Source organism: Triturus cristatus, chromosome 10 (genome assembly GCF_964204655.1).
Source record: "Triturus cristatus chromosome 10, aTriCri1.1, whole genome shotgun sequence".
NCBI lineage: Eukaryota > Metazoa > Chordata > Amphibia > Caudata > Salamandridae > Triturus > Triturus cristatus.
The window spans coordinates 240966553-240989569 of NC_140593.1; the positions used below are offsets into that span (position 1 = coordinate 240966553).

Below are 23017 nucleotides of genomic sequence, written 5' to 3' on the forward strand. Positions count from 1 at the left end.
TGACTGCATCATAGCACTTTTTTTCTAAAACTTTGTTATTCGCATCAAATCTTTTACTTTTGGTGTAGACCAGGTTTTCTCCCAGTGTTTAACAAAACCAACAGATCTCACATTGGCAAGACCTATTGGTGTTGCTAATGCTTGTTTCCTTTGACCCCACTCAACAGATCGACCGGAAACTTTCCAGGAAGGAGTAGAGTTGGGTGAAACCTTTTTTTGGAAAGTTGTCAAGATTCTTTTAACAATGCCAAAGTTGCTAGCAAACCACTAAACCCATTTCCTATGGAAGCGTGGTCCTGACAACAACTACCTAGTGGCAACTGCCACTGGGTAATAAATGTTTAACTATATAACACACACACCCCCACCGCCTAGGTGGTCCAATGGAAAGCAGATCTGAAACAATACTGCTATTCTACAGTTCAATATTTTGTATTGTAAAGCTACACAATGATAAAACAAGTAAATAAATATATGATATAACAAAACAGTTACAGGTAAAGCAGACATTTTTGCTGCAACCACTTCCAAAAGGGAATTAAAATTGGAAATGTACAGCACAGATAGAAAGAGGTTCATCAACACATGACTACTTAACGAGGAAAACCTTTGCGAATGAACACTCAGGTAGGTTTCACGGAGGTTATGTGGAAGCTTAGTTGGTGCCTGAATAATGGCAGGTACTGAAACGCAAGCAACGGCTAAATGAAAATTATTAACAACCTTTCCTATAACTAAAATATTATGTCAGACAATAGGTTTGCGCTGAATAAAAAAAGGACTACTTTAATAAAAATATTGTTTTATTTATATAAAAAAAAAAAAAAAAAAAAAAAGGGGGGCACGGTGTGCTGATCCACATTTCTTTATATGAACAAAAGAAACAAAATCTACTTCTTAATAAGGTGTAGCTTAAACTCTAAAACACAAGGACTAAAGTATGGAGAAGGAACCCCCTATTAAGCTTGCACTTACAACAACCTAACTGGTAATGTCCTTGATGAAAACGAGTTCCTGAAGTGCATGAAATGAGTATAGATGTTAGATGGGGATATTTGCAAAACCACATTATGCCAGTGCCTCTCATGCAAGCATGCACAGAACATCGTAAAGTACTTTAACATAGAGGTCTACTTTTAAGCAAACATAGCTAGGTAGCAGCTAGAGCCAAAAACTGGGGTTATGTATAAATTCCTACAAAACAGTTCACAAATCTGTTGAGCGTTATTATGGAACTAGGCAATTGTACACAAGGCATGCATGAATGCAACCCACTAAATAAAACTAACTTTTTTGCCACTTTGAGATGACATTCAAAGGCTCTCTTTGTCAAAAAAGCAACTAGATCAGAATCTTCAGGACAAAAAGAAAGATTCAATCCCAATCATCAGCAGCCTCTACAGTTGAAGATATTGTTAGGAATACTGCTGCAATACAAAAATCATTCACTTCTCACAACCCCAAATGGAAAGTATTGAGGAAACTCGTGGATAATTTTTAGTGCTTCATCGTAAAGTGCAAGATCTGGGGAAAAAAATAAAGGATATGTAAGATTTACACCAAATCTTTAAATAATACATGGTTGTAGTCAAACAAAGCAGATCAATGAAAACTCATGAAAGCAAAAGGCATTTGCTAATGTATTTAAGTAGTTTATTTGCTAAGAGGTAGTCAGAAATCGCAACCAGAAAGAAACAAGAAGCTATTGTATCTCTAAACTGTGTGGTCTTTGAAGCAGAGAAACCATGTGATTACAAAGACTAACTGCAAGCAAGATGTTGTGCTTTCAGATGCTTAATTCGGATTGAAGATGCAGTTCTGGTCAGGAAGCATTATAAATCTGCCCCAGTGTCAACACTTCACACAGAGTGCATACCGTTCTTACCCAGTTCAAACATACATGATACTTTGAATTACCAGAAGCATGCAATGGAGAAGCAGGGAACTCCATCCTTGCCCCCCTCATGTCTCCTTTGGGAGGCTTCTGGTCCATCCATCTATGTGCTGACCAGGTTAATTCAGACCAGATGTGCGATGTCCCACTCGTCTGGAGCAGTTTCGCATTTCCAAATAATTAGCTCTTCCAAAATATTACCATTTAACAAGTGATCTCAAGGCTACACTTGGCACACCTCAAAACAGTTCTTGGTGAAGGAGGATCAAGATTTATATAAACACCCACTGATCAATCTGTCTATCGTCTTTTAATGTAACTCCCAAAATGTTCAGAGAGGGTGCTGCTCACATTATTTGCAGTTCTGGTGCAGCATGTAGTAGGTGATCAAACGTTGGCATAGGTCACATGGAGACATAGGTCTCAATCCCAGGAAGTTAAGACCAGAGACAAAAGTAGAACCAACAGACTAAAGGAGAAACTACATTTAATTCATCCACAATGCATTGGGACCCTGTTCCCATAAGCACAGGAAAGGGAAAAAATAAATGCATCACAGAACTCATTAGAAAAAGAAGATCTGGAGAAAGAAAAAAGTGTTCATGAACTGCACAAAGGTAAAGTATCTTTCAATTTAGTTTATAGAACAAATAAAAATAATTTGACATGTGCATCATTTATGTTCTGGAAAATACTGTGGTGAAAAATCACTAGTAAACAATTAAACTACAGAACTTGTCAACTAAACCCTACAAGAGTGTTAATTAAAAAAAATATTTTTAAAGAGGACTAGCTTAAACCAGATAAGAGGTCAATACATAGATGGTAATAACCAAGCTCAAATAACAATAGTGGCAGAAATAAAAGTGTCAAACTTCTGGCACTTGATAGCCGGGTCAATGCCCAAAGATGCTGAGCATTCTTAAAATAAGTTTGCGCTTACCAAAAGCCGCTGTTTCTTCCCGGAAAGGAATATAAGACATGCCCATGATGGTTGCTTTGGGGGTAACTCTTCCTACTACTTCAATGACACCAGAGAGCTCTTCATCTAGCTGTAAAACATTAAGAGATTGTATTACAGCCTCATGCGTACACAATACACAACTTATTTTCAGGGTACTTTGTAGGCGGACTCCACCTAGTCAGTGCAGTTTACCCACAATAGTCAAGTAATAAACTTAGCAGCCCACTCACCATAGTGAGTTACACACAAACTAAATCCACTGTAGAGTTTTGGATTAATAAATCATTAATTTTAGCGTTATCATATAGTGTGTGCTGTTACAAATAACCAGTACATTTATTAAGCCAGCTAGCCAGTAGATCTTACTGGAAATATACTATTACAGGGTATTTTGTACTACGCAAAGATTTGTTCAATTATCAGCCATTTGTAATATTGATAAAGATTTCCTTGGACGAAGTATGGACATAAATTATACCATGGGATCACACAGAGAATTTAAGTAAACGAATACTTCTAGTGATACTGCTGTGTTGAAATTTAACAGACTGTTGTCTAAGCAAAAGCAGCTAATGGAGAGTTTTTCTGTTATACAATAAAATGAATCCTTTCACGTCTTGTTAATCATAAAGCAACCTTGAAGAATATGCAAACTTACTGGTCCTATACACATCACAGGTTACCATGATCTGTGGAAGGTAAACGGTGAGATTTCTACGATCCTACTGCTTGGCGAATCTACGAACCAGTTCTTAAGAGATTCTAAATCTAGCTCCTCAGCGCTCATGCTTAATATTTTCTCAATCGCATTTCCAACTTTGATGGCTACAAATAAATATTCCACATCAGGAAGTATCAGAGGGTTTTTCAGCTACTCTATCTTCTCAGCTACCTTCACAGCTCTGTCCAATGTAGCCATCTTCAAAAATAAAAGTCTTGGTCAGCAGCAAAGCATTTGCCTCCATGTCTCTCAAAGAACCCCACAACCGTAGACCCACTCCCTCCTCCCCCGATTGTGTTTTTTTTACAGGGGCTCAAATTTCAATCACACTAGGGAATCTGAAATAAGACTTCCCTCAGGACCCTGGTCTTCCTCAATTGTTGCCACTTGTACTTCAGGCCATAGCCATTCTCTTACTACACTTATAACCAACCCCCATCTACAGGGGTGGATCCGAAGGCATTTCAACCGGTCACTAAACTCAACGTCAATAAAACTGCATCTGGATCCCAGGGTCCCATTGAATTACCACCCACTTCTCTTCTTCCACCAGCCACCAAAGTTAGTAAATCGTTCCTAGTAAGGTAGCTTTGCAACTCTCTGGAAGCAATGCAGGTCTAGGTAAAATATAAAGTCAGCTGGACTGGGCATTGAACAGGTGATTGCCATTCTGGATGATATCGGATAAGCCTCTAACGCAGAGGTGTTCAACTTTTTGAAGTCAAGACCCCCTTGTCAAACTTTTTTTAGGGATAGGAACCCCCTTCTGGCAATTTTCTAGAACCTGGTACTCCTCATCATCAACAACATAACTTACCCAAATTACCACAACAAATAATCTTTATGGTGGGTACAGAATGTTAAATTGTGTTTAGCAAACCAAAGGTCAGTGGGCGTGGGAGTTTAGTCAAAGGTGTAGGTAAGGGCCTTATTTATGAGTAAGTGGTGTAGGGCAGCGCCGCAAGTCTTCTTGCTGTCCTGCCCTATACCAATGTGAAAGGGCTAGAATGCACCGTTATTTATGAAATATGGTGCATTCCTGTCCTTTTCCCTTGCGTTGGTGCACAAATTGCTGCATACCAGCAACGTAGGCAGGGTTGTTTTAGGAAAGGAAGGAGCACCTTCCTTCACAAAAACAATCCAGAGAGGTGTTTTCCTCTTTCTATGTGAGCTGCAGAATGCAGCACACATGGAAAGAGGAAAAAACGAGGAGAATATTTCCGCTCATTACGCCTCCGCTGGGAAGATGTCCGCTTTTGGAGCTGCCCCAGGTTTACTTGATTTTGTAAATATGAGGCAGCATCAAAATCCATGGGTGTTGCTTGGGAACACAAAGCCCACGTAACACCTCCTTGATGCAGAGTAAGGCAACACAGTGACTGGCGCTGCTTTGTCTTATTCCATATGTATGAGGCCATGCAAAGCCATGCAGGATGACTTTGCACCACATCATAGGTATGGTTGAGACGCTTGCACCACCGGAGCATCAAAAAAAGTGATGCTCTGGCAATGCAAGCACTCATAAATAAGCCCCAAAATATTCTGTACATTTTTTAGGTCCTTCATCATCAGGTATCTACATATAAAATAATGGGCAGTGTAATGAAAAATACATTTAAAAAGTGGTTACTCAGTTGGTAATGCACTGTAGTAGGTCTATGTGTAACCACAGAATTAAATCTGGATTGGTGCAGTGGAGAATAGTGACATGTATTTACAGTGCTACAAGGCAGACAGAAAGCACTGTAAATATGTAAGCCATTCTTTTATACTTGCATTACAAACAGTGTAAGAGTGCTGCAAAAAGTGTAAATTTTATGGCAAGACCGAAAGCTCATAGTATGCTTTTCTAATCTTGCTTTTATAAATAGCAGCCAAGATAAACACTAACAAAACCACAGTTCCCAGGGGCCAAGCAAAGAATTGGCCAATGGGAAACAAAATCACGAACCATAACAACCAATGAGTGCTCGTCTTAGGGAATAACGCAAGGTCAGACTGCGAACAGCCCTCTTTTCTTGCTGCTCGCAGTCAAGATAAGTACCTCTTACGTTATCTCCTTCAGTTTATTTGGGTGTTATTTGCTTGGTTAACATATTGTTTCATGCGGTTTGCTGACAGCGCGCAGCGCTTGCTTTCGCGCGTGTTCATTGCGGATTTCCTTTTCCCTGCACATTCCTGCTGACCCGCTTGCCCCGCTGCGCTGATGCCATTTCACACGTCTAACGCTGCCTCTCGTTACCGTTTCTTCAAGTGACTTTCAAAGTTGTGCCCTTTACTGCTGCTTCCGCCGCGCTCTCCTTCGGTTCTCGTCCTCTGACTTGGGTCCGCCTCCGGGGAGGGGCTGGCTGTTCCCGGTGAGGTTTCTTTCACTTTGCCACACGCCCACGGGGCAGGGCTTCTTCACACAAATATTAACCCTTCAGAGTCTGGTTTCCACATTGGGTGACTATGGAGCTGGAAAGCTCTCAAAGTTCTGAATTCAATAATGAGGAAGGGGAGGCATTTAAAACAGATTTGAACACCTTTATTAATAAATCAGTTGAACATGCTGTTGAGGCTTCTATGAAGCGTTTCTCTAAGGATATGGAAAATTCACTCTTGTCTTGGATGTCCAAAACTTTGGCCCAGTCTGCGGGGGATAGCAGAAAGAGAAAGTTGGTACCTTCCAGCAACAAAAGTGTTCCTGCGTCACGTGGGTCAGAAGAGGTTTCCTCTCACAAGGGTGAGGTCTTGTTGCCTCCCAGGCCTCCTTCTAAGGACGGGTTATCGGTTTCTTTCACCAAACAAAGTTAAGTCAAAACACGCTGAGGTACCGGAGAAATTAGTAATTTCTCATATTTTGGACACAGATGATTATACTGGTGACACGGATGACGCATTTGGTGATTTTGATGCTGATGATCGTCCTCTGCCTAAGGCGTCCAAAACTGATCTTTTCCTCTGAACCCATCCTGGATACGGAAGGTATTCCCATGTTTGACCCATCTTCTATCCGCCACCCTAACTCTACTGAATGGTTTCTTATTTCGCATGTTGGCAAGTATATTTCTGCCAGACTACGCTTGCCGTTGGATAAATCTGTACGGTCCAAGCTTAAATCTGAATGTCCTAAGCGGTCTCTTCCTTCTAACGTCTCTTGCACTCCCACTATTGACCAGCCTCTGACTTTCTTTTCCAAATTTGGGAAAGATCCACGCAAGTGTGTGGACAAGGCTTGGTCCACCTGTCAGGACAAATTGCTGGACTTAAGTCGGTCTGCTTGCCCATATTTTTGATTTGGCGGAAACCGCCTGGCTGGACGGTTCAGACCTAGATCCTCAGGACATATCTCTTTGGATTCAACAGGCCTTTTGTCTCTTGGGCAATGCAAACTCAGCCATCACTCACGGACATCGTAAGGGCCTCCTTATAAAACTGGATCCTAAATTATCTAACTTGGCATCCTTGGATCCTGGTATCAAGGCTGATGGCCTTCTTTTCGGAGATTCTTTAGTTAAGGATCTCAGTAAATTTTTGTTTCAACTTTTGCTTCCATCGACAAGGCTCAGCAATCTATTAAGAAGGTATTTTCACCACGGGTTTTTGGAAGGGCCGGCAGGGGTCGCTTTGCCGGCCGTTCAGCCCACAATCAAGGCTCCAGAGATTCGTTCAACTCCAGCAACAATTACCAGGAGTTCAAGCCCCAGTTCTATCCACAAAGGGGCAGAGGTCTCCATGGCCAGAAAAACTTCAGAAACAATTTCCAGCAAGGTAAGTCTTCCGGTTCCTCCTCCTGTGGGGGGGTCGTCTAAGGTTCTTTCTACAAAAATGGCTGTCTCTAACTGCAGACCCTTGGGTCCTCAACTCCATCCAAGGTTACCTTATAGAGTTCTACGCTCCTCCTTTCCAGACAGTTTTTCCTCCTTCTCTTACCTTTTCAACCGAAATGTCAAACATCTCTTCAGAGGTTCAAGCTCTCATGCAAAAACACGCCATTCAGGTGTCTCCTCTAGATCCTTCAGGTTTCCTAAGTTCCATCTTTCTGGTTCAAAATAAAAACAAAAAGATGCGTCCGATCATAAACCTCAAATGGTTCAATCAGTTTGTGGTCTATCGCCAATTCAAGATGGAGATCATCATTCACCTCCGAGACTCTTAGTCTCCACGATTGGATGGTTCGTTTAAACTTACAGGACGCCTACCTCACAATTCCGATTCATCAGTCACACAGGAAGTTTCTTCAGTTTCAGTGGTTAGGGGTGTCCTACCATTTTTGTTCTCTCCCTTTCGGGCTCTCGTCAGCCCCATGGTGTTTCACCAAGATCATGAAACCGGTAGTGACTTATCTGAGGTCCCTCGGCATACGCTTAAATCATTTACCTAGACGACATTCTTCTGATGAATCTGGACAAAACAACTCTATCACATTTACACATTACTCAGTCTCTTCTTTACGACCTGGGTTTCCTGCCAAATCCCGAAATATCAATGCTCGTTCCTTCCCATCAGAGCGACTTTTTGGGTTTTCTAGTGGACTCCTCCACCGCTTCTCCATCTCCCTCAGTCCAAAGTCTCCAATATAAAGTCAGAAATCTCCCAGGTACTCAGAAGCGCCTTCATTTCTTTCAGATCTCTTGCAAGACTAGTAGGCCTCCTCTCCGCTTCTATTCAGGCTATCTTTCCGGGTCCTCTCCATTATCGCGCCCTCAAACGCTTAAAAATTCGACAGCTGCGGCGAGGCCTGGCATATTCCGATCTAATTTCTTTAGATCACGACTCGTTTGGAACTTCAATGGTGGATAGACCATTTAGATGCCTGGAACGGAAGAACTATCTTCGCCTCTGTCCCCGATCTTGTGTTAGAATCGGATGCAAGCTTGACCGGTTGGGGCGCCCGGTGTGGCACGATATCGACTGGAGGTTCTTGGTCTCTAGAGGAGTCGAAATTGCACATAAATGGTTTAGAGATGCTTGCAGGTTCCTTTGCGATCAAAAGCCTCGCCAAAAACAAAGTGTGTTGTTCTATCCTTCGCATGGACAATGTTTCTGCAGTGCGTTACATCAACCATCTCGGTGGCACAAAGTCCAAACCCCTGGCGGAGTTAGCAAAATGTCTGTGGGAGTTCTGCCTCCTCAACAGGATTTCCGTCAAAGCGGAATATCTTCCAGGGTCTCTCAATTCCATAGCCGATTTGCATGCTCGATTTCTTCGAGATTCAAACCATTGGAAGCTTCTTTCATCCGTTTTTTCACTCTCTCCATCAAAAGTGGGGCCCTTTGCACATAGACCTCTTTGCCTCTCGTCTCAATTCTCAGCTTCCTCAATTTTTCAGCTGGCGGCCGGATCCTTCGGCTCTTGCGACAGACGCCTTTTTACAGGACTGTTCTTTTCCTCTTCATTATGCCTTTCCTCATGATCAACAGGGTGTTGGCTCATGCATCTCGCCAACGAGCCTCGCTGATTCTGGTTGTTCCCTTTTGGCAATGCCAGGTCGGGTTCCCATCTCTTCTAGAGATGGCGATAGATTTCCCGGTACTACTCCCCTCCTTCTCCAATCTTCTTTTGGATCCCTTGGGACTTCCTCACCCTCTGATTCTCGACAACAATGACCCTGTTGGCATGTAAGATCTCAGGTCGAGTCAACCTGACAATGTCATTTCACAAGAAGCTTCTCCCTTTATCAGCAGAGCCTGGGCTCCAGGTACAACCAAGGCCTACAAATCGGCTTGGTCTTTATGGGCAAGTTGGTGTCTGGGAAAAAGGGTTGATCCCTGTTAGATCTGGGGGGTCCCTAGTTGGCAGAGGTATACACCTTAGACCAAATAGGGACCCTTGCTTCTAGTCAGGGTACAGGGACACACACGGTAGATAACCCCTGCTCACCCTCTAGGTAGCTTGGCTCGAGCAGACAGGCTTATCCCCAAGGCAATGTGTAAGGTATTTGCACGTAGACACCACAACGATCCCCCTTCCGTACACCACAAACTTAGACCACACAGGTGAGTTATATCAAAATCAATATATCTTTATCTAGTTTCCGCAGTTGAAATCAAGCATCACAGGTTTACACAATATTCGCTTTCTTGGTTGGTCGGGATCGTAAGACGATCGTCTCTAGTCTCGTGTGATTTGATACTCACTGAGAATGAATCAGTTTGTAGGCTCTTGATGTTTAGGCAGCTACGTTGCTCCGGCGGTGTCGCTGCACTCGTTGTAAAAGCGCTCCTCGGGCTGTTCGGTGCAAGGTTTATACAACTCCCTCGACGAGCCCCCAGTGACGATGTCGACGTCACCGGAGTCAGTCACTCACAGCGCGGCTTAGTAGAGCAGGGAAGTACGACTCTCGATCTGCGTCAGGCCTCCGGGTCGCGGCAAGGCACGTGCCGATGAGCACGTCGGTCTTCTGGATGCGGCAACCGGTGTCAGGCCTGGATCAGCGCGGCACTCTCCAGCAAGACAGAGCAGCCAGCCCACTTCACAGGCAGATGTTGAGAAGCGTGGTAGAACAGTCCACGGTCCCTGCGTCACACAGCAGCGCAGGGGGGACACAGCAGAGTCTCGGGTTCTGGGCAACCTTTCTATCCCTGGGTTGCGAAACAGGAGGCCAGCTCTTCTCAGGCCCTTGGAGATTCGGTTTAAGACACAGCAAAGTCTTGTTTGGTCAAGTGGGTAGGGTCAGCACACAGCAAGACCCCTTCTCCTCCTCAGCTTCAGTTGTACAGCAGAACAGGTCAGCCCATAGAGCACACAGCAAGGCAATCTTCCTTTAGTTCTTCAGCGGTCCGTCTTTCAGCAGAGGTTCCTCTTGATGGTAGAATCTAAAAATCTGTTGTCAGGCGTCTTGTACTTATACCCCTAAAAGTCTTTGAAGTCTTTGTGCAAGTGGGTCCTGAGCCCGGTCTGATCCAGTTCTGGGTGTTGCTGGAGCACTTTGTTTTCCTGGCCTCTACATTCTTTTCAGAGTGAGGGGCAGAGTCGTCAGCCGCCCAGCAGTGTGGCAGGCAGGCACAGCCCCATTCACTCCCAGGTGCTATCTCCTCCCTCCACTCTCCTTGCAAATGTCGCCATTCAGCAGAGGGCTGACTCAGCCAACCTCCTGGGGGATCCCCAGCCCCTGTCACTCTCAAGCCAGACAGTCAATCCACAAGCATGCCCAGGCACACAGAAGGGTCAGACAAGAGAACAGCTACTCTCTAAAAAGTACTATTCTCCAACTCAGGATTTAAAGACAACCTCTCCTAAAAGATGTGTTATTAAATGCTGAGCTCAGGGATATCAAACACTCATGTCTTATCTTGTTCCTATGAGAAGATAGGCGGATGGCCATTGGCACCAGCCTCCCCCATGTTAGCCTATGGAGCAAGATAACCTTGCAGCAGTGAACACACAAAATGGCCGTTGTTCACTACCAGAACACGTTACCTGCACTAGTACATGCTCTACCTTTTACATACACTGCACCCTGCCCAGGGGGGTACCTTGGGCCTTCCATAGGGATGACTGATGTGTATAAAAAGGGAAGGGTTAGGCCCGGTCAGTGTGGACACTGGCCGGGAGGACATGGCAGTCCGGGGACTGCAGGCAGGCCTGCGGTGGCAGGCCTGAGACACCGTTTTAGGGCTACACAGGTGGGTGGCGCAATCAGCGCTTCAGACCCACTAGTAGCATCTGTCATCACCAACCCTGGCACACACAGTGCACTTTACTAGGGACTTCATGGTGATACAGATATGCCAATCAGGTATATCCAATCAATATGATATTTTACACAGGGAGCACTTACACTCCGGCACTGATTAGCAGTGGCAGAGTGTCCAAAGCATCTAAACCAGCAAAAACGAAATCCAGCACAGCGTCAAAAATCCAGGTAGCAGAGGCAAAAGATAGGGGAAAAACCCACGCCAAGGATGTCAGGTCTAACAATCCCTTTTCAGCCCCTTTGACTTGCATAGTAAACTTTCTGGCTTCTGAGGCCAGCTCAGGTAAGTCTTATAGGACGGTCAATTTGTACAGGTCTGCTATTTCCCTCAATCATTCCCCTTTCGATGGTAAGCCAGTTGGTGAACACCCTCTTATCAAAGGTGTTAAGTTTTTCAAACCTCCGGTTCCTAAATATTCAAAATTATGGGATGTGAACTTGGTGCTTAAACTCTTTTTGGATTGGCCGGATAACGCCGATCTTTCCTTGAAAATGCTTTCAGCTAAACTTACTATGCTCTTAGGTTTGGTTTCTATTAAATGAGTGTCTGATGTCAAAGCTATGGAAGTGTCCTCTTGACAATTTACTCCTTCAGTCGTGCTGTTTCATATCAACAAACGTACCAAAACTAATTTGAATTCTGTTTTTTACCCTTATTTTCCTGATCAACCTAAATTGTGTGTGGGTCTATGCCTCAAAGTTTATGTGCAACGTACCTTTGATCTCAGAACGTCCTCCCATTCCCAACTCTTTTCCTTTCGTAAACCCCACAATCTGGTCTCCTCTGCCTCTCTTGCCCGTTGGGTTCGCTGGGTCATGTCCCTGGCTGGTATTGACGTTTCTGTCTCTGGAGCGCATTCCGCTAGGGGTGCCCTGGCTTCCAAAGCTTATTGGGCAGGCTCCAGGTTGGAGAACATTCTGAGATCAGCGGATTGGGCTAATGATAAAGTTTTTCGTAGTTTGTATTGTAAACCTGTGATTTCTGCTGTTTCTTCTGTTATTGATATGCTTTGAACAAGCATAATAATATGAGCCTCCGGTCTTGCCATAAAATGTAGATTTTCCTAATAAGTTATGACAGAAAGTCTTAATTTTATTAAAGACACGGAGGCAAGTATTATCCCTAGACACAACACTTCTAACTTGCGTTTTTTCCCTCCCTGCAGGGACTCCGGCTTTACCGCCAGCTTCATCATGATTCTCTCCAGTATCCTCGTTCGGATGATGTCTTGGCTGGTGATGTTCCCTCCGGTTCTGCGGATCTCGACGCTCCTTTCATTCCCAGGATTGCCTTGGTGGACTTGGCTCAAGATTTGTTTACTTGGACTTTCGCTTTATGCATTGTTTTTTTCTATTGTTCCTCTCTTTCTGAATTCTTCTTAACCTGCTCGCCAAAGAAAAGAAGGCTGTTTGCAGTCTGACCTTACGTTATCCCCTAGGACGAGCACTCATTGGTTGTTATGGTTCGTGATTTTGTTTCCCATTGGCCAATTCTTTGCTTGGCCCCCTGGAACTGTGGTTTTGTTAGTGTTTATCTTGGCTGCTATTTATAAAAGTAAGATTAGAAAAGCATAATACTCACCTCCGTGTCTTTAATAAAATTAAGACTTTCCGTCATAACTTATTAGGAAAATCGACATTGTTTTACAATAATGAATATGCTACTTACCAGTATGCATCTGTTCTTGGCATGTAGGGCTGCTGACATTCATATCTGTGCATAGATCGCCGCCTAGTGTTGGGTACGGATGTTTGCACGTTGTTGTCCTGGAAGAGTCTTCGAAGTATCCTGGGATAGGTGACTCCTCCCCTGGACTACAGTGCGCATGGGCATCCTCTCCATCCTCAGATTGTTTTTCGCCATTGTGGCAGTGATGGAGTAGATATAGAAAGTGATGACCATGCTTACAGTAATTCTGAGAGCTGCAGCTGCTACAGGCGCCGGGGAGGAGGGAGGGCGATATGAATGTCAGCAGCCTTACATGCCAAGAACAGATGCATACTGGTAAGTAGCATATTGAGTTCGAGGCATGTGGGCTGCTGAATTCATATCTGTGCATAGAATATATAGCAGTGCCCTCTTATTAGCGGCGGCTACCAGTGCCAGCTGCAGCGGTCTGAAAAAGAGTTTTGAGAACAGCCTGTCCTACAGCTGCCTGCTGTTTTGATTGCACATCTACACAATAGTGTTGGGTAAATGTATGTGTAGTGGACCAGGTGGCTGCTCTACATATGTCATGCAAAGGAATGTTTCCTAGGAAAGCCATTGAGGCCCCTAACTTACGTGTTGAGTGGGCTCGTGGGGGAATCGTTAAAGTGCGTTTAGCCTTTTGATAGCAAATTTGAATACATTTAACGATCCATCTGGCTATTCCTGCTTTGGAGATAGCGTTTTCTTTGTGGTGTGGGGCAAAGGCAACGAAAAGTTGTTGTGTTTTCCTAAAGGGTTTGGTCCTGTTGATATAATACATGAGGGCCCTTTTGACATCTAGTGTATGGAGTGCCCTTTCTGCGACAGTTTGTGGGTTTTGGAAGAAAACGGGCAGTTCAATGGTTTGATTCATGTGGAACTGCGATACCACCTTTGGCATGAATTTGGGGTTGGTACGTAGTACGACCCTGTTGGCGTGAACCTGTATAAATGGCTCTTGAACGGTTAGTGCCTGGAGTTCACTAACTATTCTCAAAGAAGTGATCGCTACTAGGAAAGCTACTTTCCAGGTAAGGAATTGAATCTCGCATGAGTGTAGAGGTTCAAAGGGTGGACCCATCAGGCGTGTGAGGACCAAGTTGAGGTTCCACATCGGAGCCGGTGGGTGGCTTGGTGGAATGACTCGTTTGAGTCCTTCCAAGAATGCTTTGATGGCAGGCACTCTGAATAGAGAGAGGTGCTGCCTGGTCTGTAGATAGGCTGATATTGCGGTCAAATGGACACGTATAGAGGTGTACGCCAGATTGCATCGGTATAGGTGTAATAGGTAACAAATAATGTTTTGGATGGATGCGTCTAGCGGGTTAATGTCATTATTATTGCAATAAATGACGAACCTCTTCCATTTTGCTGCATAGCAAGCTCTGGTAGTGGGTCTCCTGGCCTCCTTAATGATGTCCATACAGTCAGGTGGCAGGTTTAGGTAGCCAAACTCTAGGACTTCAGGAGCCAGATTGCCAGGTTCAGCTGTTGCGGATCTGGGTGCTGAATCTCTCCATGGTTCTGCGTCAAATGCTCGGGTTTGACCCGCAGCCTTTGATGCGGCACCACGGAAAGTTCGAGAAAGGTGGTGTACCACGGCTGGCGTGCCCACGTTGGAGCAACCAGGACGAGCGTCAGTGAGTGTTGACGCAGTTTGCGTGCCACCAGCGGTATCAGTGGTGCTGGGGGAAAAGCGTACGCAAATCTGCCGGACCAGTTCATCCATATCGCATTGCCCTGCGACTGCGTGTGTGGGAACCTGGCGGCAAAGCTTTGGCATTTTGCGTTTTCGCTTGTCGCGAATAGGTCTATCTCTGGATGACCCCACTGCTGGAAGTACGGTTGGAGTACTGATGGGTGTAACTCCCACTCGTGCATCTGGTGGCTGTGTCTGCTGAGCAGATCCGCCATCTGGTTGTCCTTGCCGGGGAGATGTTCTGCCATGAGGAATATGTTCCTCTGAATGGCCCACTTCCACATGCTCTGAGCCAGATGAGACAACTGTGGAGAGTGTGTTCCTCCCTGCTTCTGTATGTAGTACATGGCAGTCATGTTGTCCGTCCGGATCAACACGACTTTGTTGCACAAGTGTACTTTGAACTCTTTCATAGCGAGGAAGATTGCCATCAGCTCTAGAAGGTTGATGTGCATCTTCTTTTGTTGTTGTGTCCATAGTCCCTGCACTGTGTAATGGAGTACATGAGCTCCCCATCCCTGGAGAGACGCGTCCGCCGTCAGTATTATCTGTGGGACAGGCTCTTGGAACGGTCGGCCCTTGCAAAGGTTTTGTGGATTCCACCAATGCAGAGAGTTGTATGCCCGACCGCTCACCAACACTAGGTCTTTCAACTGTCCTTGAGCCTGATTCCACTGACGTGCTAAGCACTCCTGAAGCGGGTGCATATGTAGTCTCGCGTGGGGGACTATGAAGATGCAGGAGGCCATCATGCCTATCAACTGCATGAACACTCGCGCGGGAAGGGAGTGTTGTGGTTTGAAATCAGCATTTGCATGCTGTTGATTCTCACCAAATTTGGCTGAGCTGTGGCCGCCAGAGTGTCTATAGTCGCACCTAGGTACTGTTGTACGTGTGCGGGCTGTAGATGGGATTTTGGGTAATTTAGTGAGAACCCCAGACTGTGAAGGAGGTGAATGGTGCGGGACATGTGGCTGGCACATTGCTGGGCTGACTTCGCTTGAACGAGCCAGTCGTCCAGGTAAGGGTAGACGTGTATGTGCTGCCTCCGTAGATGTGCCGCCACAGTAGCTAGGCACTTTGTAAACACCCTTGGTGCCGTTGTCACGCCGAAGGGAAGGACTTTGAATTGGTAGTGCTGCCCTTGAACAGTGAACCTGAGGTATTTTTTGTGTGATGGGTGAATGGGTATGTGGAAATACGCATCCTTGAGGTCCAGTGTGGCTAGAAAGTCTCCCTGCTTGAGCAGCGGGAGGACTTGCTGTAGAGTGAGCATGTGAAAATGCTCGGAAAGAATGTATCTGTTTAGGGGTCTCAGGTCTAATATAGGTCTGAGTGACCCGTCCTTTTTCGGTATTAAAAAGTACAGGGAGTACACCCCCGTACCTTGCTCGTGGACGGGTACGACCTCTATTGCGCCTTTTAGAAGCATACTTTGCACCTCCTGCTGTAAGAGCGTTAAGTGCTCTGAGGACATAGGACGGTTTTTTGGAGGTATTGTGGGTGGAGTGGAGGTTAGTTCTAGACAGTAACCGTATTTGACAATATCTTTGACCCACCTGTCCGTGGTGATGGAGTTCCACGTGGACAGGAACCTTTGTAGCCTTCCCCCGACAGGTGTTATGTGGTCGGGAGGAAGGGAGAGGGAGTCACTGCTTGTTCTTGGGGGAGGACCTGGTGTTGCCGTAGCCGCGTCCTCTGCCCTTTGTACTGGAGCCACGATATCCACCCCGGGTGTTTTTATCGTAGGTGGTTTGTGTATTGCCCTTGTTGTATGTTTGCTGTGACCCCTGTCCTCTACCTGCTCCTCTATTTCCGGGGCGACGAAAGGAGCCGCTCCGAAAGGACTGAGTCTGGAGAGCCCCCATGGACTTTGCACTGTCCGTGTCCTTCTTTATTTTCTCTAGGGTGGTGTCAACCTCCGGGCCGAATAAATAGTCGGGGTTGACAGGCTGGTTGAGTATGTTGTTTTGCACCTCAGGTTTGAATCCGGAGATTCGTAACCAGGCATGTCGTCGCAGCATGACGCTAGTGTTTATGGCCCTGGCAGCTGTGTCTGCGGCATCCAGCGCGCACTTGATGGATGCGTTTGTGAGGAGCTGTCCCTCCCTGATGAGGATCTCTGCACCTTCTCTGTATTGGTCAGGGAGATGTTGGATTAGTTGCTCTAATGTGTCGTAGTGCGCTCTAGCGTAGCGAGCGAGGAGTGCTTGAGTATTGGCTATGCGCCATATGTTGGCTGCCTTGGCGGCAACCCGTTTGCCAGAGGTCTCTAACACCTTGGACTCTTTGTCCGGGGGAGGAGCGTCACCTGTTGTTTGTGAGTGTGCCCTCTTGCGAGCATTCGCAACGACAATGGAATCCAGAGGTAATTGGCCTCTGATGTAAGTAGGGTCCCCAGGCGCTGATCTGTATTTCTTGTCGATCCTGGGGTTTATCACTCTTGCCCTGGTGGGTTCCTTGAAGATGTCCTTTGCTGGTTTGAGGACACCCTTCAACATGGGTAGAGTTTTTATATTCCTTTCTGAGGATGCAAAAGTATCCATAAGAAAGTCGTCCTCGACGGTGTCCGAGTGAAGTTGCACCCCATGATTGGCCGCAGCACGTTCAATTAGAGCGTTGAACGCTGCCGTGTCCTCTGTAGGAGATGTTTTTGCTCCATAGAGTTGCGGGTCTTGTGCATCCATAGGTGCACCTGGGTCCACAGGGTCATCCCAAGTTTGATCAGGGTCCTGTTGGCCGTCAGGGTCCATGTCTCCGGGGTAGGGGACTTGGTCACCCATGTAGTCCACCAACGCATCCGTGTCGGAGTGTGTGGGAGAGAAGGATTGTGGATCCTGGTAGGGTGAGTGGAAAGGTTCGTAAAGAACTGGTTCTGAAGCCACAGGCAGCTTTCTTTTAAGTGGAATCCTGAAGGAGTCCAAAGCCGGCTCCGAAGTTATTTTCCGTTTGTGGATAATCATCCTGCCGGTGTCGGCGTCGATTAGATGCGATGGAGACGTCTCCGCAGAGCGTTCGGCAGGCGTGATCGCGGTATGGGTCACCCGTGTCCTGATTTGGAACAGTTTCGGGCCGTGGATGGTGGCAGGCCAAAAGTAATGTTGGCTGGTGTCGAAGAGGCTGCTGGAGCTTTAATTGGTTCGGAGCCCGACGTGTCCTGGAGGACCATTTTCTTTTTGGTGCTTTGCGCAGCAATGGGTCGCGTCTGGAGCGCCCTCGAGTCTTTTGCACCGACCGGTTCTGTTGAGGCGGTCGTGGATTTTTTCGGCGCCGGTGGGTCATCGAGTCGAGGGGTGGGAATGGCCGTCGACTTCTTCGATGAGTGTGGCTTTGGTGTCGCCGTGGAAGCGGTGCGAGACGCAGCAGGCTGTTTGACCTTTGGGGTCGGAGTCGATTGCGTCGGTGCCGGGAGCCGAGCAGGTTTGGTGGTACCGAAGGCCTTCTTCCTTATGTCGACTCCGACGTCGGCCGCTTCGAGTTCGGCACCGAAGTCTCGTTTGGTGCGCTCGGTGCCGATGTGTTTTGCTGGCGTCGAAGGTGTGGAGGGCCTCGATCCGACCAGCGCCACTTTCGGTTTCGGTTTCAATTGAACCAATACAGCTTTCGGTTTCGGTTTTGAAGAAGGGAAACCAGCCGTTTTGGGCATTAATGGCTGCCGCTGAATGTCCGAGGCCGGGGCCGAAGAACTGCGGGATAGGTCTTGGGTAAGGCCCGAAGGCGATCCCTCGACCGGAGCCATAGACTGTTGCACTGGGCTTTCTTCAGTCTGAACGGGTAGGCCTTGCTCGTCACCGGAGCTACTCTCTTCGGCCCCTAAGGCCTCATTGTAGTCTCCTACCTCGGTGTCGTCTTCATCTCTGCGAAAGAGTGTTTCGTCGACGTCTTCCGATCCGGAGTCATGTTCGGAAACGGGACTGGAGGGTAGGTTCTCCACTTCTTCGACATCTTCGGTGTCGGCGTTAAAGATGTCGGCCGGGGCCGGTGCCGCTTGCTGCGCCTCGAGTCTCGCCGCTCGTCGATTCCGTAGAGTCTTCTTGGATCGAAATCTGGCACAGGCCATGCATGTAGATTCGTCGTGATCCAGTGAAAGGCATTTGTTGCACACCGGATGGACGTCGACGTGGGGATATTTCGCATTGCATACCGGACACCTCTTGAATGGTGTCCTCTATTCCATCGTTGATGTCGAATTGACGGTCGGGTAAGATGCGAAAGTTTGTTCTGGAAGTTAGTAAACTAACAAAGATAATATCGATACCGATCGAGAACAGTACCGACGCGAACTAAAGGCCTTTTGGCCTGAAAAAAGATTTTCCTAACTTGAGTCAAGATAGCACATCCGAACCCAATGGCGGAAAAAAAAATCTGAGGATGGAGAGGATGCCCATGCGCACTGTAGTCCAGGGGAGGAGTCACCTATCCCAGGATACTTCGAAGACTCTTCCAGGACAACAACGTGCAAACATCCGGACCCAACACTAGGCGGCGATCTATGCACAGATATGAATTCAGCAGCCCACATCCCTCGAACATTATAGTGTTTCCAAAATGTAGATTTTAGTAATACTAGAGCGCATGTAATGCATTTTTTTTTTTACATATCTGTCCCTTCAACACCTCTTTAGGGGTACTAAAGACTGTAAATGCAGATAAAATTAAAAGCAAGTACTTCACAGCCCAGTTAACTCTTTGTACTACCACTCAAAAAAAACAAATCTGACAACATAAAGTTTGGAGTGATTTTAACAATTAAAGTCAGTACCTCCTCCCAAGAACACTTCACATTTGCATATTAACTGATAGGCACATTTGCATTTCATTCAGGCACATAGGCACTCTGCTTTTCACAGCACTAGAGACTGAATTGATAACACTTCAGCTTATAACTATTTAAATTACCCTTCCCAGGCCAGCTGTCTTTTTCCAAAATGAAAGCGAACATTTTGGATTGCTAGCACAAGTGAAGCTGGGGAATGGGCGACCCCCTTCCCAAGACCCCAGGGCCCCCCTGGGGGGTGCGCCCACAGATTGAAGACCTCTGCTCCAACGTCATCGGTGTAAACACATTCATGCTTCTAGTCTTCTTCACCATGTTTCACACTGTTTATCTCTGGGATCGCCTGTGACGATTGGAAGAAAGATGCTTGCCTCTTTCAAAAGAGATGGAAAACAGGGGACTGTGCAAGCTAATCTTTTTACCTCTTGTTTGAAGGTCCAGTTCCTACTTTCATACATCAGTAGAGCAGAGCCGGTGGCAGTCAAGCAGGCCTTTCTGCAGACTTTGCATGGGCCCCTGAACTTAATCCAACCCAGAAGCCTGCAGATTTTGAGGATAGGAACCTAGGCTGAAAATCAACTGGCAGAGTTAATCCTGGTAACACTATTTAGTAGATCTCCTGGGATTCTCCAATCCCTCTCCCCCTGTACCAGAAATACTGATTAATCATTCTGGACTCCATAATCCGTTTTCCAGGACTCACAAGAGACAAAATTCTTAGTGACCGAGTTGGATGCATTGGTGTGGCAAACAGATTCTGATTCTCCTGGGTACAAAATGTATCCATGTTAGATTTTTTGCTTTAGGTACCCAAAGGTGTCACAGGTGGCTCGCTCTGTGGGTCACCTTCCGTTAGCTACCAGTCACTCCCTACCTCTTTGTCCAAGTCTTGCAAGTTCTCTTTTATCCTTGCTTTCTACCTTTTTCTTCTTTCTCTTCCTTTTCCCCTTTTTGTGTTTCTCTCTTGCTTTGGATCAATGTCTGTCGAGGAAAAATAAGGGCTGACCCCGGAAACAAGTGCTCTTGTGCTCCACAAGGAACCACTGGCTTAAATTAAGCACTGTCAATACCCCCTCAAATTTAGCAAATACTGCATATAGCCCCTCATTTGAGAAGTATCACATGATGAGTACTACTTTGGAGGAATCTCTTTCTTGATCATAGAGAATTTGGGACTGGAAATTCAAGTGGGTCAGAAGCGCTCACTTTTATAAAGTTGAAGCAGAGAGTGGATGTGCATTCTCTGTTTGCACTCTCAGAAAGAGTTTGGTTTGGCCCTTTTGTTTAGAGTGATGCTCCATACTGCATGGTCACCTCCAGTTTGCAGCACCCACAAGAGAGGCAAAAAGAGGTAATGAGCATCATGTACCTGCATATCAACCTGGACAATCAATCAGGAAAGAGACAAAAGGCTGGACTCACGTAAAGGATACTTCACACTTAACTGGGGCTGCAGTCCCACACCCTCAAGCCCATCATCGTCCAAATGGCAGTTCTCAAGAAGACTCCAGTAGCCCCTTAGCAAACAGATTTCTAAAAAGAGCCCGGTCTCCTTTTGCCCTGCTTCGGTGACTAGGTCTCCTCCCTTCCGCTTAAGTATTGTCAGCAATACACTTCCATGGACTAGAAAAACAACCTCACCATCATCTTCTGTAGGGACAGGTCAGTGGCTTTCAAATGGAATTCCCAGACTTCATTACTCAAGCTCATTTGTACACACACAATGCACGGACCACAGAGGCTACAACGCATCTATGACATGCATTATGATGTTAGAACTAGGACCTGGGTTAGCACACAGAAGCAGAACTTTACGTGTGTGTCAGTAGACCTTCACTCCAGAGACTCGGAAAAAAAGAGTCTGGTCACAACTACGGATCCACAAAACATAGTAGACTGCCACCACCGTTGTAAGTGTTAAACCCATAACACTGTCAGTCAAAGGAGAGTACACTTTATTTACCCTTACAGGTCCAAGATCCCACTCATGTCAAAGCACAGGGTAGGCCTTCGTGCACACACTAGCTCAGGTCAAAATTAAAACCAGGATAATAGATACTTACAGTTGTGCAGTCAGGGCAGGGGAACATGACTTTATGCAATGGAGAGGCCTTTTTTTGTCCCACTCGCATCAATTGGATTGTGAGAATCATTACAAGAAAATGCGAGTTAATTTCTATAGCTGATGAACATCAAATGAATGGCAATTTGAAAGATTCTCACAGGAGCCAATAAGAGTTTCAGGAAAAGTAAAAGATATGTTCAACAAGACAAGTAACAAAACAATGTCAGAATTATTCCAATTATAATAATTTAACTTAAGGAGAATACTAAACACATCCCAGCACAGGACAGAAAATCTAATTGAATGAAAGGCAAGTTATGAAAATATGTGCAGAGTATCTTATAAAACAACAATATGGTTTACCTTTTGTAGGCAAGCTAAATGCAAGATAACGGTGTAATAACACCAACATAGAAAAGCAATTTGAATGAATGAAGTAAATTTATAAAGCGCGCAATACCCGAGGGTGTTTTAGCCCTAAAAGGATCAGGACCAGGGCGGCCATCATTAGAGGTGCATCTTAAGGCCCTTAACAAAACAGATTGTATCAGCTTTGTTTTATAGTGTTGAAACTGGTAGAAGAACCATGAAGAGGGGTTAATCAAAATAGAAAAAAATGAAAGGCAGCAACATATGTGATGACAAAATTAGCTATAACAGCACTGCAAGGGCTAATTAACAGTTTTATCTATGAATAAATTTTCTTAACGCGTGATGGGACTACGATGAGAAAGGAAGAAGACTACTGATGTGGTCAAGTTGGTGTTTCAGAAGGAGCCTTGATCATAATAGGTACTTCAAATGAATCACAACTGAATAAAAAAAAGTTAAGACCAAGGCTGAAGTTAGCTAGCTTGTGAGGGAGCACTTATAAAGCAAAAGAGCACTGTGAGAATATGGTTAGAAAGCTGATGAAGCCACAAACTTCAGGACAGCAGTTTCAGAAGATCTCAGGTTAGAAGACTGGTTGTTTGATTCATTGGAAATGAAACAATTTGATATGGTTAATTGATTCCTGTTAATATTTTTGCAATGACCAATTTTTTAAACCAATACTGAAACTCATTTTTCAAAATGCCAGAACAAGCAATCTTGATGAACAGCTTCATGGAGTAAGCACGTAGAGCATGGAGTATTTGACTAAATAATTTCGCTCTGAGGACAAATGGATTATAACTCAAATTACTTTAAAATTAAAGAATAAATAAGAATGTCCAGTGACATTTTGTTTGATTACATACTTAAAAAAAGGAGCTAAATAGCAATAGAGTGAGCCCCGTACTTCTGTGAAAATTTGCTAAGCTTTTATTGTGACATCTTTTGTTTAATTGTAAGACACCATAGATCAATCAAGTCCCCAGTGTTGTACAAACGTAAATGTCAGCATACTTCAGGGGAAAAAACCTGACTTTAAAATATATTTGGATCAAGGGTGACTTTTAAAGAAACGCCCACTACCAGATTATAGTTTCCCCTTATACTGTATGGTGGACGGTCATACATCTTCACTCATTCTAGAACACCA

At 45.5% G+C, this 23017-nt stretch overlaps 1 protein-coding gene across 1 annotated transcript in view; it reads right to left on the reverse strand.

Annotated features, from left to right (window-relative positions):
• Positions 1-849: 849 nt before the first annotated feature.
• The window catches only part of RPA3 (replication protein A3), a 29407-nt gene continuing 7239 nt past the window's right edge, over positions 850-23017 (reverse strand). Inside the window, exons 3-4 of the mRNA XM_085630887.1 lie at positions 2838-2946; positions 850-1524 (exon numbers count right to left, since the gene is read on the reverse strand). Coding sequence (XP_085487013.1) covers positions 1442-1524; positions 2838-2946 — 192 coding nt within the window. The 3' untranslated portion in view covers positions 850-1441. The remainder of the gene's footprint in view (positions 1525-2837; positions 2947-23017) is intronic.